Here is a 16950-nt window from a genome sequence, read left to right as displayed (position 1 = left end):
GATTACTCAACACAGACACATCAGGAGAGAAACAGTTAACAGAAAAAAGGTCTGTAGAAACTATGGGTCAAAACTGAGATGCTCCATGAATAAACCTAAACAGAAAAAGACAGGAGGGTTCAAGGATAGCCTTGGTGTTGTTGACAGCTGCTTTTAGAAGCTTGATTTGTTAATAAGATGAAGATAATTATCGGCATGGCACCAATGGGAGGAGGCTAGGCTCAATGACCCAGATAACATCTTTCTTGGTTCTGTGTTGCTAACTCTACAACAGTGCTGTGCACAACAGCAGCGGTACAAAACACTATATTATTGCGCTTGTACCTGTATCTCAAAGCCACACTATATTTATTCTTTTTGCGCTCAGTGTCACCATAGAGTTTTAGATTTTTCCAAAACTTCTCAGAATTGAATTATTTTAACCTTTAATGTCTGTCGACAAACACTCAAAACTGCAATACCACAGTAATGCTCCTACCCTTCAATTACCAAGCTATCCAACGAATTGCCCTGTGTTAACTATAAATATCTGTAGATGTGGTGCTTAGGGACATGGTGAATTTAGTGGTGGACTTGGCAGTGCCAGGCTAATGGTTGGACTCAATGATCTTAAAGGAGTTTTCTAACCTACATGATTCTATGACTAAATGAACAGCAACTTACATCATCTGCTACCTTGCATACTACACTGTGGAGTCAATCATACTTACATACTCTTTTCTAAACCTCCAGCCTCCACTGGTGACAAAACATTTTATTTTATTTAAAATACTGCAGTACTTCGCATATTTCCTGTAGCATAAATTGTGGAATTATATAATTACAAAAGGATCTATGTAATTTGTGATAAAAGGCTGCAGTCTTTCATGGTTGCACAGGTACTTCTACACACAGCAATATTTACTTTTGCATATTTTTAAATCTCAGTCCTTAAAATACTTGGAGATATTTCAGGAGTCTAATTCGATACGTATCTTGTAGAATAATATGTCTCGTGCTTCCTATTGCCTATCAACACCTAAGTTACCTTTTCTCATCAATGCTGTTGAATAACACATGCGCAACAGAAGTCTTGTAAAGTTATCATACTATTTAGAATATTTATTTCTTTTAGATTATGTCTCCCAATAATACTTTTTTTTTAATATGCAAGTCTCTCTAATGAGAATCTCACAAAAATGGATCAGAATGGCAAGTAGCAGATATTTTAAAAGAGACTAAGCAAGGTGACGAATTCTATTCCCACTAAGATTAATGAGCTGAAAGAACAAGTTAATGAACACAAAAAAGTAATTTCACACGTGGCACTACAGTATGAAAAATATAGAACTATCTGTAAGGCTTGAGGAAAGTACTATAGACAGATTGAAAATAAAAGACTGAAAATGAAAGCAGAACAAAACTTGAGAAAAACCCAAGCAGATTTCATATGTATATATTTTTTAGACTAGGTACTTCAATATTTCCACCCACTCATTAGGTGGTGGAAATATTGAAACTTTGAGGAAAACATTGGTGAAGTAAAATGATCAAAACAATTATTATGCCATAAAGAAGTAATAACTCTTCTTCAGGCTCTAGTATAATCTAACATAGTGCATTTTCCTTTTAGGATCTTCATGGTAAAGAAGTTACTCTTAAGTAAATTATGAGGAATTTGGAAAAGCACAGGAATGACCCCTGGACTCACCACTATGAGTATCCACAAGAACATACCACCTAACAACTAAAGCAGGCTGAAAAACATGCTGGTAAGCACGTTGAAGAGATTATTACTCTTTATTTCTCTCACAATTTTTTTGCTGTGTTGTAATATGTCAAGAAATCTACTGGAGCAGGAGACTGTGTTTCAAGACTTCATCTGTACATTAGAAGTAAAAAGACAAAGATGCACTTTATGTGATCACCTATACAAAACACAGGTCATGTTTTGGGACTGTTAAAACTGTAAGCTTTTGAGTTTGAAGCTTGCAAAAGATTTAGTTGACTCAGAATCTTTGATTGCTACATATCTAGCTTTATTTGTTCTAAGGGGTTTATTACTAATGCCTGATTTGGATAAGTTTAAGGAAAGATGGTAGCTCTGGGCAATATTAGCTGCCAAAAATAATACTTGAGAAAGCCTGGAAATGGGCTATAATGCCAGAACTGAGTCATAAGCAGTGGGAATAAGCGAATTAGCTGCAACAAAAAATTCCCCATATGTAAAATTAAATGTGGTGCTTTTACCTTAAAATATTTGAATAAAACCTAAGCTATAATTCAGTAATTGTTACCTCTTGGAAAATGTGACAGCTAGTGCTGCCTCTATAAAACTGAACACTAACAAAGCATATCTAACCACAAACTTCTCTGCTAAACAACAAGCACGCATCATCAGCAGACACTTCTCCATGGTTTTTTTGTCTCCCTTCCCAGCTCTCAAAGCAAGTTTTAATTGCAATGATTTTATCCTCCTGTAAAATGCAAATAAAACCATTACTGCACAGCCCTTGTCACTGACGTGTGCATAAAACCATTATTGAACTGTGGGGTCAGATTTAACCAAGAATCTCTGAGTTCTGTTTTGCAAGAAAACCATGGACTATGGCACAAAAACTTCTTTAGAAGGATGATTAACACCAGTCAAATGCTTTTTTTAGCAGCATTGACAACAGGGATCGGAAGCAGCAGTGAACATTTACATGAAAGCAGCCTAAACGCTAAGCACTTAGAACAAAAACTGTTAATAAGATAAATACATTTAAAATAAAGCAGAGAATTTGAAGGTACCTCCTTTTTCTCCTTGCTTCAGTGGAATACAGACATGGGAGATTTGAAAATGGTGTGCCACAGTTCTGATGAAGGATGAAAATGGTGTATTAACAAATTCTGATAGGAAGGAAAGCAGTTACCTTACAAGTGACAGTTCCAGTCCTGCCCCCTTAGAGTACAGGACACAAAGAAACAACTCTGCTGAAAGAGTTGCCTGGGAGCATAAATCTTTTGAAGTAGGAGAGTGAGGATTCCTGTTCTCTGCAATCTCTCATTTTGCTCTATTTGAAGAAAAAAATCTTCATATATATTACACTAACACAGACATCACAAAAATCTTCTCTGTGAAGATACATCAACTCTTTACAAACAGAGCCTGTCTCAATTTCAGCCAAGCTAAAACCACCATCATATACTTTTCTCCCAAAACGAAAACAGCAGAAAAAAATTAAAAAACCCTAAACTGCTGCGTCCTTCAAGTAATTTCCTGCACGCTGTTAAACTATCAGCAAGGCAGTATTAATAACTGACATGAAGTATTCCCACTAATGCACCACCATGACAGAATATGTTTTTTCTTATTCATCATATATTATGTATCGAAATCACTTAATTCCTATTTGGAAACTAGTGTTCAAGACATGATACAGAACCTGTTAACTCTATGTAACAGGTTAATATTTTCATCCATGCATTGTTGTATGCCCCATTAACCACATGGATACTCCTTATTCCCACTTAAAGTTTAGGTGTAATAATAAGACACAATGGGAGAGAAAAACCTGTTGATCCATTTGTGCTTTAGAGAGGCTTTCATGATCACAACTTGCTACCAGATTTTCCTGTGACCTGATGTTAACCTCCCAGCTTTAGACTACTTTACTAATATGGACTTGAAAAATCACTTATCACTAGGTAACATTTCTCTAGCTAAGCCCTTTAGCTGAGCAGAGGGCCAACACCAGTGCACGTCAACAACCTGTCATGTTACCATACGTGATCATGCCTATTATTCCCTATACATATTGGCATAACATCAAAAGGTGTCAGACACAGGTATCATTGCCATTTAGGACAGAAATAATTAAAATACCTCAATTTCTTAGCTAATCCTATCTTTTTCACAGGTATCTTTTTTGTCTCTTGGAAAAAGCTACAGTCATCTGCCTATTGCTTTAAGGTTGCTGAATGAACTGTATATAAAAGTATTATTAAATATTGGTGCAGATAATTTTTAAGCTCGATATAAAACCAGATATTTAGCTATATACATATGGATTTCTTAGGTTACAAAATACACCTTCTCCAGCTGAGAAAAAAAGATAGATACAGAAGAATCTGCTTAATGCTGCTTTCAGTGATGCTTCCTTTTCAGTCATGTTTTTGCTAGAAAATAAGCTTTTATTGAATAATTGTTCATTTCTTGAATCTCAGTCCCTCAGATGGTAAGCACTTCCTCTTGGAAATTAAGTTATTCTTGTTCCAGAAACAACTACTGTACAAGAAAATGCACACAGAAGACAGGAAGCGTGCGTGTGTTTTATCTTCTCCAAGCGGGGCCACCTAAGTGAAGGAGAGGCAGAATACAATACAAACTAACACTTTGTGTCAGACGCCAACCCATGCTGAGATTTTAACTCCAGCTTCCTGAGCATGAATAAACTAATTGCTCTGTAATAATGCTATTCTGTTATTAGGATATTTTACTGGTTTAGGGCCAACTGCCTTAAAAATACAATTCTCCCATTAGGTGGACAGAAGTCACAGTAGTAGGAAATAAAAAGCTTTATCCAGATTTTTATTAGGGAAAAATTCTTGGCAATAGCTGCCAAGAGCACTACTTTCAAATCTGATTTTGAAGTATTACTTACACAAAAGCAGCAAAAAGCCCAATACCCTGCAGAAAAATACATAATGTAGAAAATTTGCTCAAAAGAAAATTACTATTAAATAGAATAAAACCTGTTCACATGACAAATATAATCCAAGCTGACCAGTGGAACAACATTTTGGACAACTGTAGGATACTTCAACATCTACATTCCTGATCACTGTTCTCATGTGATTGACATTGTGAAATCAGGCTACAAACCAAACTGCCCGTTGGATAACATTTTTCCAGCCTTCCTCACGGCTAAGATTGTATCATATCAGTGTGGAAAACAGCCTCTCCTGGCACAGCTACAGACCACCAATTTTCCCTTTTCATGAAGATCCAAATTAAAACAAAAAAAGATGTAGTGGTTTACAGTGAGGTAAGAATTCAGTTTGCTATTAGTAGTACTAGGATTAGCAGTAGTACTAGTATTAAAAACATTTGAGCTGCACAAAGTATTTGCTTTGCTCAATCTCCTTAGTATATTTATTATGATTTTCTGTACTTTGAAATAATTTTGACATGTTACACACTCATATATTTTGGGCAGCAAAAGTTATTCCACTGTGGCACACTCAATTTTCAACACTCAGGAATAATCAAATACCACAAACGGAGAAGTTTTAAAAAATTATTCCATATAACCTCTTCACATAATTTGTTTTATGCCTCTTTGAACTTGTTTTAACAAATTTTGTCCTAAAGCTAGAACATTTAAATTATAAATACTTGCTTTAAAATTAAATATGCAATATCTGCTTAGTTTATTTTTTTCCACTATTCAGTCTTTGGCTGAAAAATGAAAATAACTAGTATTTTGTTTACTGAGTAATAACATATACCTCGGCTCTTTCAACTTCATTTAACCAATTAATTTATGGTCCTATCAGCACATTTATTTAATTTTATTTAAATTTACATCTATACTGCAGTTTATAAAATAAATATTAAGTAGAATTATAATAAAGAGATGTGAAAAAAACTCTTGTCTTCTGAGAGAAAATGTTTTTTAAACGTATGTAATTGTCTTTTAGCTGACTTTGGAAAAAAAGCTTCTATACATCTTCAAGTAATAGAAGCTATAAAAAACCCTTTGTAATATTGGAACCAGTTGAGAAACCACAAGTATTCAAATGCAGGAAATCATGATTTTATAACATTTTAATGTGATCTACTCTTGGGAAACAAAGTTAACCAAGCCCTATTTCTGTACAGGAAATATTCCACTGTACAGTTGTAATACATTGTGGTGAGGGGTACAGCTGCAAATTTTTCACCTGTAATGCCCCACTGGTATTGTGGCTTACTGAATTGCATCAAGATTGCCTTCCTGTCCGGAAAGCCCTCTAAGTACAAACAAGACTCTAAGCCCAGGTTTTATTTTCCCTTGGTATCAGAATATGGTAATTTAAGAGCCCTGAGAAATGCTTTTTAACCTTTTAGAAGAAATATGTAGCATTCTTTCATTAGAACTATGTTCTTTGCCTTTTTAAAACAACATCTGACCAACTTATCTTATCAATTTATCAGGCTAGCAGGTTCAGAGCAAATGCAGGTGTGTATAGTAATGTAATCTGTCACAGATACTGCCTTTTTTTATTATGGAAAAATTACTCTAAACACACTAACAGCTTTTGTTAAGAAAGCTTGGAATAGCACTATGGTCTAACTGAGAAGATTTCTGCAGGACTTTTTGAACAAGAAAGTGTACCTACTTTTAAGCGTCAAACTTATTTTTTCCCTATTAACTGTCACTGAGACTGAGTTTATGTGAAGATTACTTGCTTTCCTAAAAGCCAAAGCAACAGTATTCCATCTAACTTATTAAGGTCTGAATTTATTGTTGTAAGTGTTGAGAAATTTAAATAGATAGAAGATCTTACCTTAGGGACTTGCCTTGTTCTTGCAACACTTCTTAGTCTCTGTTTCTGATAAAGGAACAACTTTCCACATTTTATGTAAGGCTTTTAATTTTCTAAGCTTCAGTATTTATTAATAGTATCGGCACTATGCTGTTGAAATGTAGTCATCTCTGGGACTGAGGGTAGTAGTCTATTAATAAATAAAGTACTGCATAATTTTTGGTATATGGACTATTTTGACCACATATTCTGATCACAATAACGCCCGACTCATAGTGCCACAAAATCAGCATAGAGCAGGAAGGACTTCGGTTTGCAAAGTTTCATAAATCAGAGTTACAAAATCTGAAAAGTACAGAGCAAAAAGTGAGTGTAAATCTGTCATTAAGATAATCTGATGGTTTCGTCAGTACCCTGGCACCCGGTAGAATTTTCACTGGCTTAGTAACCCCAAAGGGTAAATTTCAGTGTGCTGCACAGGCAAATTATGCACAACTTCCATTAACATTCCCAACAAGTTACGCTTAACTCCCTGCAGACTGCACAGAAAGTGTGGGCCAAACGATCCAGTCTCATCTCAATACAGTGAACACTAAGATCACACAGTAAAATAATTAAGATTATACACACAAAATACAGTAACAAAATAGTAAAGTCTGAAATAATCCAACTCTCAGGCAAGGAATTACACAGAATAATGTTTAAAGCTGGAATTCCTAAAGAGAACAGGCTCTGTTTCAACATCTGCTTAAGACTCACTGTGAAACTGCAACTCCTTCAGCCCCTGCTTCCTTCCTTGCAAGAAAATTAAGAAAATACTTATTAGTAGAGTCTTAACTTCTGAAAACATGTGCAAAACTCTGCCCAGCACCACAGAAATTGCTCACATCCAGATCAACTGCAGTGTAAGTGGCTCAGCCTAAAAGCAAGACTTCAGCCCTCCAAAACGGGACTAGTTGTTTACATGATGGACCGGCATCCATTTTTTTCTGTACACATGCATGGAGGTAAACACTGTTTCTACTGACATAAAAGCAATTTCCTACATTAGAATAAAGGGTGTTTGTTACAGTTCTAGTTTATGATCAGATATGCTCAATATATATACTGTAGTTCTTCATTTCAAGCTTGTTGCAACTCCGTGCACAGTAGAGATCATAAAACCACCATACAATCTGTGTATAGTTGTCTGACTAGTACAGTCATTTTGAATGACACAAAAAGGTAGAATGAACAAGGAATATAAGTTTTACAAAGCAGAATCCCAGACATAGCACCACATTTGTCTTCTGAGCAATTCACAACAGCTAGACAAATTATTTCGCCATCCATCTGAAAAGTCTGATTATTTGAAGACAGTACTGAACTGCATGGTAGTAGATTAAAAATTTTGCAAACTGACAGGTTTATCGATAAGCATGGTTGAACTTTACAGCTTATTATCTAATAATACTATGAAATTAAATCACTAACCTGTCGCACACAAATCATCTGGATTTCCAAAATAGTTGTTGCTTTGGGAATGTAAGAAATAAATCAAACATGAATAAAATTCGTGGTTTCCCAAAAAGCTCTTTTCCCAGACTCTTAAATGCCCTGTTGTAGCCCCAACAGGGAATGAAATGTAAAAAGGAAGCAGAGCCAGCCAAAAATGAGGTATTCTCTGTTAAAAGGCAAAATGAATGTCTTTGACATTGATCATAATTCTTTTCCTGTTGACTGCCATGTCAAATCTTTCCTGGAATAATAACTTACAGTAGGTCTAATGTCAGTCACTCTTAAGCTTATGCTTCCTTAAGCCACTGTATAAACAGCCACAAGGTGTTAGAAAATGACTGTTTATTGGCTGACAACGTTGAAAAGATCAGATTTCAGACTGCAGAATTTGAAAATGCTTTATTTAAATAGCATAAGCATGTAAAGCAGTGTGGCAGACAGTTTTTTGAATCCTCACCTTTTGATGTTGGAAATATTTGGAAATGTTCTCCTAAAAGAGATTTCACTGTCTCAGCAAATGCTCTGAGTGAATTTTACCACAGTGGTTTTATTTACCTAGTCTTTCCATATTAAATCTCAGTTAAGCCCTTGAACCTCAGAATTACACTCACTGCCCTAATTTTCTCCAGCAGACCTTGAGATTGGGTTAATTTAATCACCACTTTTCTAAGCTAGGAATAAGTGCTCTGTTTAGTAGGACACTGTTCAAAGAAAAAAGGCCAAAAAAGGAGACCAGCACACGTTCACCTTTTCATCATCTGTTATAATGCTGACTACACTTGCATGCAAAAGGAATCCTGGCAGGTACACGAGGGAAACATCCTCAAACACAAAAACCTGACAGGGTTATAATTCAGTAGGTATTTTATTTTAACTTCATATGGAGAAATGAACAAATGCCACAGATTATCTTCTTTTTCTCTTGTAAGCTTTAACAGCTTGTATCTCTCACTGGATAACAATCCAGGAGAAAGAATCTTAAGTCTGTGTTGGTGATGCAGCTTATATAAATCACAGAACTCAGAATCTGGAGTATTACACATTATATGATGACTTTTATTAGACAAATCTGGATTTCTCCACCTCTAAATCCATGGCCACTTGTGTAAACACTCCTGTGACAATACACAGCTTTTTGTCTGAGATATGGGGCAGTGCCAGCAATATCCCTTCTTGGAAAGATAACTCCACAATGGAATGGTAAATGCTGAGCATCTCTGTAAAAAAATCACTAACTAAAATAGGCCTCCAGCTGTACAGGAAATCATGCGTATGTCCTGCTCACCTGCTTACACAGAAAAGCAGAACACTTACTTGACAGCGTACAAATTTCTTTCCTATCTTGGTGAGACCCTCCCAAACCTTGCTCTTTCCCCTGCCAAACCAAACGTGTCAATCTTGTTTTTGGTAAAGATAAATGATATAAAAATGTGGCCCAGCTGAAATCAGAAAAGCAAAACAACATAGGCTAATTAGAAGGAAAGACAAAAGTAAATCTGAGATTCTTAAGACTGCAGGGAAGACGTGGTAAGACTTTGGGAAACTGGAAGCATAGCACAAGCACATTTTTAAGCCCCACAGCACAGATACCCAGCAGCACTTTCTTTGAGCTTAAATGCCTAGATGTAGCTATCTCCATATCACAACTGTAAAATTTGAAAGTCATTATTGAATTACTACTGGATTTTTTTTTTTTCCTGTAACTTTCTCCTCCAAACTGTAAAAACACCACAAAATTGAAGAATGCTTACCCTTTCTCAACTCATGCAACCTGACAGATCCAAGGTACTGTATGAGCATGTCTGAATTTAGCATTATGTGTCAGCTCTGAAATACAGCCCCTTGTTATGGTGTGGAATATGTCCTTCTTCAATTATTCTTCATGTTCTGATACAGTGGCATTATCTGCAAAACTTCAAACTATTGTCTGGAAATAGAAATCACTCTTAGTCCTTTCTTCCTAATGCCGTATTTCCAAAGCAATCTGAACAATCAGGACGGAGGAATAGTCATAAATTCTTTCAGATGTCCCTGTAACCATCTCAAGCCAATGTTCTCATCCTCTGGGAGATGAGGACAGATTATGAAGTCCTTCTTCTGCAGTTTATATTGTCTAGCACAGTTCTGTTCCTGAGTTGCTCATGTATCTTCTACAACGCTCCTATCCCTCCAGCCAACATTTCTATATCCCTTATAAAACATATTCTGCTTGAAGGCTATTACCACGCCTCAAAGTCCTCAGTGGAAGACATTTTATGGATACATTCACAAGTGTGAGAATAATTACCACCAACAGATTCCAACTTTAACTGCTATGAAACAAGAACATTGTAGAGCAAATAAAAGACCTGTTGCCCTATAATGATGAGGTGGTTGCCTTGTAGAAAACAGTTTGTTGTTAAACTGGGAAACTGAGGCATACCTTAAACCTTTACATGTGAATACTCACTGATACAATTCTATAATATAAGCATCTGCAAAATTTTTACTATAGAAATCATCTGCACAAGGGAGCGTCCTAAATATTACATTAACTGTTTTGGAGCAAGATCAGTAGGCTTTGTCTCTCTGGTTTTGTGCACTTATTTTGTTTAAGTACATAATAAAATAGGCTCTTAAAGTTGCTCATCCACATAATTTCAACCACGAGATTTTCTAGTACCCAGAGTCTACTTGAATGACTTATAAGTTTCACCTGTTGTAACTGAGAAAGTCTCAGAGAGCATCCTTTTTGATGCAACAATATCAATCAATATTTTAAATTAATGGCATTGCTACTTCATCTTGCTTATTATCTTTTGAATTAATTTTCTGAAGTTTTTCGAAGTTTGGACTTTCCTGAGGTGTGAATACCTTTTCCACATCAACGTTGCTCTACCCTCTGCCCTTGCTGATTTAGGCAGTAGTGGATTACCCTAGCTTACATGACATTAGACGGAGTCAGCACTGGGATTAACTTCACTGTTATGAAGTGTATGCTGTTTTAAGCAAAGCTGTCAGTGGAATATGCTTTTTCTTCTCCATGTATTTTAAAAATAATCTTAGTTGAAGCCAAGATCAAAAGGGTATGTCTTTATCAACATTTGAGTTTCCACCTGAAGGTCTTCTGTAGATCTCCTTTATAAAATGGGTACATTAGTGGTGGCTTAGAGCAGTATTTATCACATTACTTGCACAAGACACTGCCTGTTTACTTTTTCTTCATACCAGAATATGAAAATACTGCTTGTGTGTATATTCCTTCAACCCACAAAGACTTTCACTAAGATATTTAGCTGTATTTAGAGGTTTCTAATCACCAATCAAAAAATCTTACAACTTGTCTTGGGACAATCCAGAAACAGCATCAAGGTAAGGTTTTACAGAAACAATGTAGTTCATATAAATTCTTATAACCTGAAAGCTGTTTGCATATCCTTTGGCCTCAGCAGATAACTATAATATCTAAAAAAATTCTCTTTCTGGTGAAGATTTTGCAAGTTCCAGGAATCTGAAGAACAGCTATAAAACAAAGAGACTTCTAAAATCTACCCATGATTAAAACGATATGCCAAAAGAAGTTTAACAAAGACAGAAAGCTAGATGAAATGTCCCAGTAAGTTACTCGAAAAGAAAGAATGTGCAATTGGCAAACTTTTAATTCAAGACAAACTACAGAAGTGTACCTTTTCCTGGATTTATGTGAAGTAAAGGATTAAGGGAGACAGGTAACAGACGGTGACATTATGGGTCCTCCTAGCATTTGAGCACATACACAATCCTGAGAAAGTTTTAAAAATATATTCTTTGCATACTTTGATATCATTATTGTCTTCAAATTTAGATCCTTCTTTCAAAAAAGCTGAAGTCGTTGTGTTGTAGATGTTCCTCTAATGTTTCATGTCAAGAAGAGAATAAAATAAGTGTTCTTTTGTCTTTTTTATCTTTGTATCTCTGAATTTTCCATACACAGTAAATACGTTGTATATTAAGAAAAAAAAATATATACATACGTGGGGAAAAGTGCAGTTGATTAAAGGCTTCCTGATTAATTTAAATCATGAAGTAAAGATGAGTATTTGGTAAAGGTAGTTCACCTAAATAATTTGAAAACTGACTCTATTACTTATACCACCCACATATCTATGTTAGACTAATACAAAAATGCATACTGCCCATGTTTAAAATGTATTTACATTGTGTGGAGCTGCTTGTGTAGGTGCGTTGCCATTTCTAGAAAATGTGATAAATCACCACCTTGAGGCCAGACAACAGTTACTGCCATGATTAATGGCTCACTACCAAAACGTGGATCCTCTTGTAGGCATTTCTGCGCTCCATGTGACGAAGAGCACAGCTTTTGAATAGATTTCCTCTATTTTGTCTGATATCTTTCAACTCTTGCCTTCTAACCGAAAGCCCAAGGTATTAATATTTGACTTACTAAGAATTAGTTAGTTATAAAATTGACAAACCGTAAGAAGAGAGTGTGCCACAGTAAGAAGCACCATGAAAGGAAGCTGGACAGGGACAACTGACTACAAACTTAAAACAATACTGATGGAAATAGATCTCTGTGGTCAATGTGTAAGTCAATGCAAATCTGAAGAATTACCTGAAGACCAGTAGAGGTTACAGAACCTGAGGAGTGGTAGCTGAGTGCTTACTGGTTTCAGTCTTACTGTCTGAAGCAATTGCAAGATAAATGAAAGAGGACTGCAAGTATCTTCTTTTCTCTAGACCGTAGCATGGAAGCAAAAAGCAGCAGAATGTGCGTGCTACTAGAAGTCCAGCTGCATATGCCCACTTGTAGAAGAACCAATATTTCCCTTATACAGGGCCATATTATTGCACAAGCACATACCTTGTGCTCATGATATCTGTTATCTACACTGGCAACTTTATGTAATTATACTAAAACCTTGGGGTGTTGTGCTCTGAAAATACCACCCTGAATGAAGGCAACCCCGCTGTCATAGCAACCAAATAGGGTTATCAAGACAGCATATAATAACATGATTTTGGTCTTTGATTCAAATCTCCTGTTAAGTGGAGCTGATTATTTTTTTTTTCCCCCACTTAACTTGAATTTTCTTATAACTGAAGGGAGCTGACATTTGGCTGTCTAGAGGGCAAAGAAATTGGCAGGACACTTAAATGATCTCACTAACAGTATGTGCATGGTAATAACATTATACCATTTATCTGAGGAAGACTATCCTACTTATCCAAAACTCAAAGCATATTGGTGCATAATTCAATTTTAAAAACAATTTTTACTGTCATAGCAATAATGGAATATAATTCAACATTTCTGAACAAACAGGAAGAATTGGGATATAGTAATTTCCCTTGACTCACAATACCATTCCGATTAACAAGCAGATTGAAATTTAAAAAAAAGATCCAATTTGTAATACAAAAAGGAAACTGAGATTATAAAAAAAATAAAATTGAGCTAAAATCAAAATAGGTATGCAAGGAGTAAGTGAATTTATAAAGGTGAATAACACTGGACAGGAGAGAATGTAACAAACATTGTGTATTTTAGAAAGCAAATATTCTCAGGGTTAAGGATCAGTCTAACCGTGCAGTGTGGTGGTTTTGGGGGGTACAGAGCCACACAGCTGCAGCACTCAGCCCTTCTCTGAAGGGCAGTTCCATGATCTCACACAGTCAAACTGGACTGCCCACTTCAACCCTCTCAAAGCAAAACAAGAGAAAACAGATCCTTTTTCTCTACCCTGTGGATCTTACTAGAAACAGCACAGCCACCTGTCAACAGACATTGGAAAGGATTGCCAGATTGGAGGTTTGACTTCAATGATTTGAGTGAATCTTAGCAATTTCAGACCAGGTCTTTCCTCACATGTTTCCATTTCAAATCAAATGAAGTCTTTAAGTAAAGGCTAATGGATGAAATCATAGGAAACCAGAATAAAAAATTCTGCATGGTCGCAAAGCAGAACTGATAAATTGGGCTATAGCCTATTATGTCACAGAAAAACCTCCAAGGTAAATGATTAAAATGTTTGCAGAAGTAGTTTGAAAACTAAAGATGTGCTCAAGCTGTGGAATTTACCTCCTACTGATTTTAAAGAGCTTCTGACATTTGTTTTGAGCTCATTTTTAATAGGCTGAAGTTTGAAAACATTCACTTTACAGCATTAATGTTTCCATTTGTTAATAAAAGTAGAAAACTCTCATCACCCACCTGAAGTACATCTCCAAGGTCAGCTGTGCTAATATCTGGGTCTTCAGTGGTATTAAAAGGAACAGGGTTAATCCTCACAAGAGTGAGCACTCTGGGTTCTGGGTATCTCCACAACATCATCCCTGGGCTATCTTCAGTTTCATTGTAAAACACAACTTCATAGGCACCGGGCAGTTTTTGTGCTTCTGTCAAATGAAAGAAAGTCATAATCTGTTATATAATTTCTAGAAAGAAACATGCTGGTTTATTAGACCAAGGTAGTTAAAAATAAACCCCTCAGGATCAAAAGGAGATTCTAGTAGATGTCTTTTTAAGTGGTTTTCCAAAAAAAGCAATGTTATTCATTGTAAGACACGTAATTTTTAATAGGTTACTACTGTATTTACTTCATAACTGAAAAAAAGAAAAAGAGCAATACTATTCTTCTTACCTGCATCTTGTATATACTGGAACAGGCCTGTTCTCAAATCATCTGAAGTATGTGCAGTTTTTGAGGCCTGATTCCTTTCCATAGAAAAACAAGTGGGGTTTGTATGCTCAGGTATAAATGTCTCTCCACTGCCCTTTCTAGTAAGATACTGCCATAGAAGCTCCTGGAGAAGAACTAAACAGTTCAAATGCTCTTGACCCCAGAAAACCTTTTTTTTTTTTTAAAACAAACAAAAAACAAAACAAAAAAAAAGAGAAAAGAGAAAACAATTACATACAAATATTTACTTATTTTTGAAGCAGAACAACTCCCCAAAACAATAGGAACTTTATACGGCTTCCAGCCTGCTCTACTTATAACTTAATTGCCTGCAAGTATCCTTAATGGGAAAATAAAGAATAGGAACAACAAGAAATCTCTACAAAAACATTTGACAAATTTGATCTTTTCACCATTCAAAGCAAAGCATTGATTCTTAACACTTAGAATTGATACTGATGCTGTCTGAAAAAACATAGAACTTAAAAGTCAAACGCAAGACCTTAAAGCTGAGTGCAGTACATAACATTAGGACTGGTCTCAGGTTTTGCAGTTTAAGATTTAACAAAAAGAACCTAAAGATGCAAGGTTTAAATGGTTCAAAGAGCATGTTGGTCCAAAAGTAGAATTCTGGAATGCATTAAAAACTCAGTAAGTGGTGCAGCAAAGAAGATTACTAGAAAGACATATGAAAGATTATTTCAAACACAATTATCAGGACTACACAGCATATGGATAGGGTGTGCTGTAAGTTCTCAGAGTGAGGTTTAAAAGTTCAAAGACTTTTGAAGTTTAAAACAACAACAAAAAATTAGCTAAAACAAGAAAAATAGCTAATAAAAACTGGCATTCAAAGTCCAGAAGATTGACACGCTTGATATCAAAATAAAAGGCAAGTAGACATTACTCTCCCTCAGCTTTGACAAGCTGTGCTGCTTTTCTCAAATCAAACTGTTGATTGAAAGAATCACATTAACGTGAACAAATCCTTTAAGTCTTCATGTGCAGAAGTGGGGCCAGAAACAACAGGGAGGGCAAAGAAGCATTTAATAAAGAAATAAGACTTAGGACCAGTATGGGATGAAACCAAAATCATCAGACAGTAACTTAGAAGTCCACGGTAAGCATAGGAGTAAAGTAAACAAGTCAGGTGTGTACACAAAGAGTAGAACCTCCCCTAGTGCAATTCCAGGCCATTTAATAAAGTGAGACCCTCTTGAAACACAGGCACAGCAGTCCTGAGCTAGTCCCGGGCTACCCAGGTCACCTCCCTAATTCAGTGCATCTCTACTGCAGTCTGTCGAGCATCTCTGGGCTTAGAGTCCCACACCTGGTGTAGCACCACTGCAGAGGAGCTCGGTGTCACCTAAGCTGATCCCAGAGGCCTCAGCCCCTCACTGATGGAGGAGAGGGGAATGCTTGCCTCCCGACTTTTATTAATTTTACTTTTAAGCAGCTGGAACTCCAGAGCAAGGAACTCCTACTACACTGTTCACAGGTGAGGCACCAATTTCACATAACCTCTCTCAGCTCTGCTGCAATACAAATTAACAGTGGTAGAAGATAAGGTCATGTGTAGAGCAGATAAAAGCATTAGCATTAAACACATTTTAACAGAATTACTAAAGCTTTTGTCAGCATTTTTAAATCTAGTCTGCCAGACCAAATACTTAATTTTTTTTCTGGAAAAGGTAATTATACCAGTGTATATTCTAATAATACATGGCTTTCTCAGATCTATAGATGTTTTTCTGGTTCTCAAAACCCCAAAATTTTGGACAACACCCTCCCTTCCCAACTTCTTACTAAAAATATATAGAGCTAGTCAGTCAAGTACCTGTGAATAACAAATAAAAAGCAACAGAGAAACAAACTGATTTTCTTTATTCATTAAGATGTTATTTTTAAAAATTCAATTATTAAATAAGTCTTATTCCTAGCGCTGTGGTTTTAAGAACTTCTAATGTTTATTCTGGGAAAAGACCTAATGACACGACTAAATGTCAAAATTTCCTTTTTGTGTTTTACGTGCTTGATTTATTTATTTATTTTAAAACATTTGGTGTGTATAGATACTACAATAAAAATAATTAAAACAAGACATATCTTAAAGCCCACTTGTTTAAGCCTCACAGAATCTATTTTTCATTTCAAGAACTCCCATGCTTCTTGGACTGGTTTCAAGCTGTGGGCACTTCCAAAAAGCAAAGGATAGCATGGAAAGCTGAGTATTAATTGCTGCAAACAACAGTTTATAATTACTCCCCTGAGAAACTGGTGTAAGTATAAAAAGAAAGGA

The 16950-nt window shown here is 35.9% G+C and overlaps 1 protein-coding gene across 1 annotated transcript in view; it reads right to left on the bottom strand.

Moving 5' to 3' along the window:
- The window catches only part of VPS13B (vacuolar protein sorting 13 homolog B), a 435364-nt gene that overhangs the window by 64709 nt on the left and 353705 nt on the right, over positions 1 to 16950 (bottom strand). Inside the window, exons 38-39 of the mRNA XM_069854414.1 lie at positions 14613 to 14820; positions 14183 to 14367 (exon numbers count right to left, since the gene is read on the bottom strand). Of these exons, the coding sequence (XP_069710515.1) occupies positions 14183 to 14367; positions 14613 to 14820 (393 nt within the window). The remainder of the gene's footprint in view (positions 1 to 14182; positions 14368 to 14612; positions 14821 to 16950) is intronic.

Source organism: Phaenicophaeus curvirostris, chromosome 3, assembly GCF_032191515.1.
Source record: "Phaenicophaeus curvirostris isolate KB17595 chromosome 3, BPBGC_Pcur_1.0, whole genome shotgun sequence".
Lineage (NCBI taxonomy): Eukaryota > Metazoa > Chordata > Aves > Cuculiformes > Cuculidae > Phaenicophaeus > Phaenicophaeus curvirostris.
The sequence above is the reverse complement of the archived record's forward strand: the minus strand, read 5'-3'. Positions and strand labels throughout refer to the sequence as shown.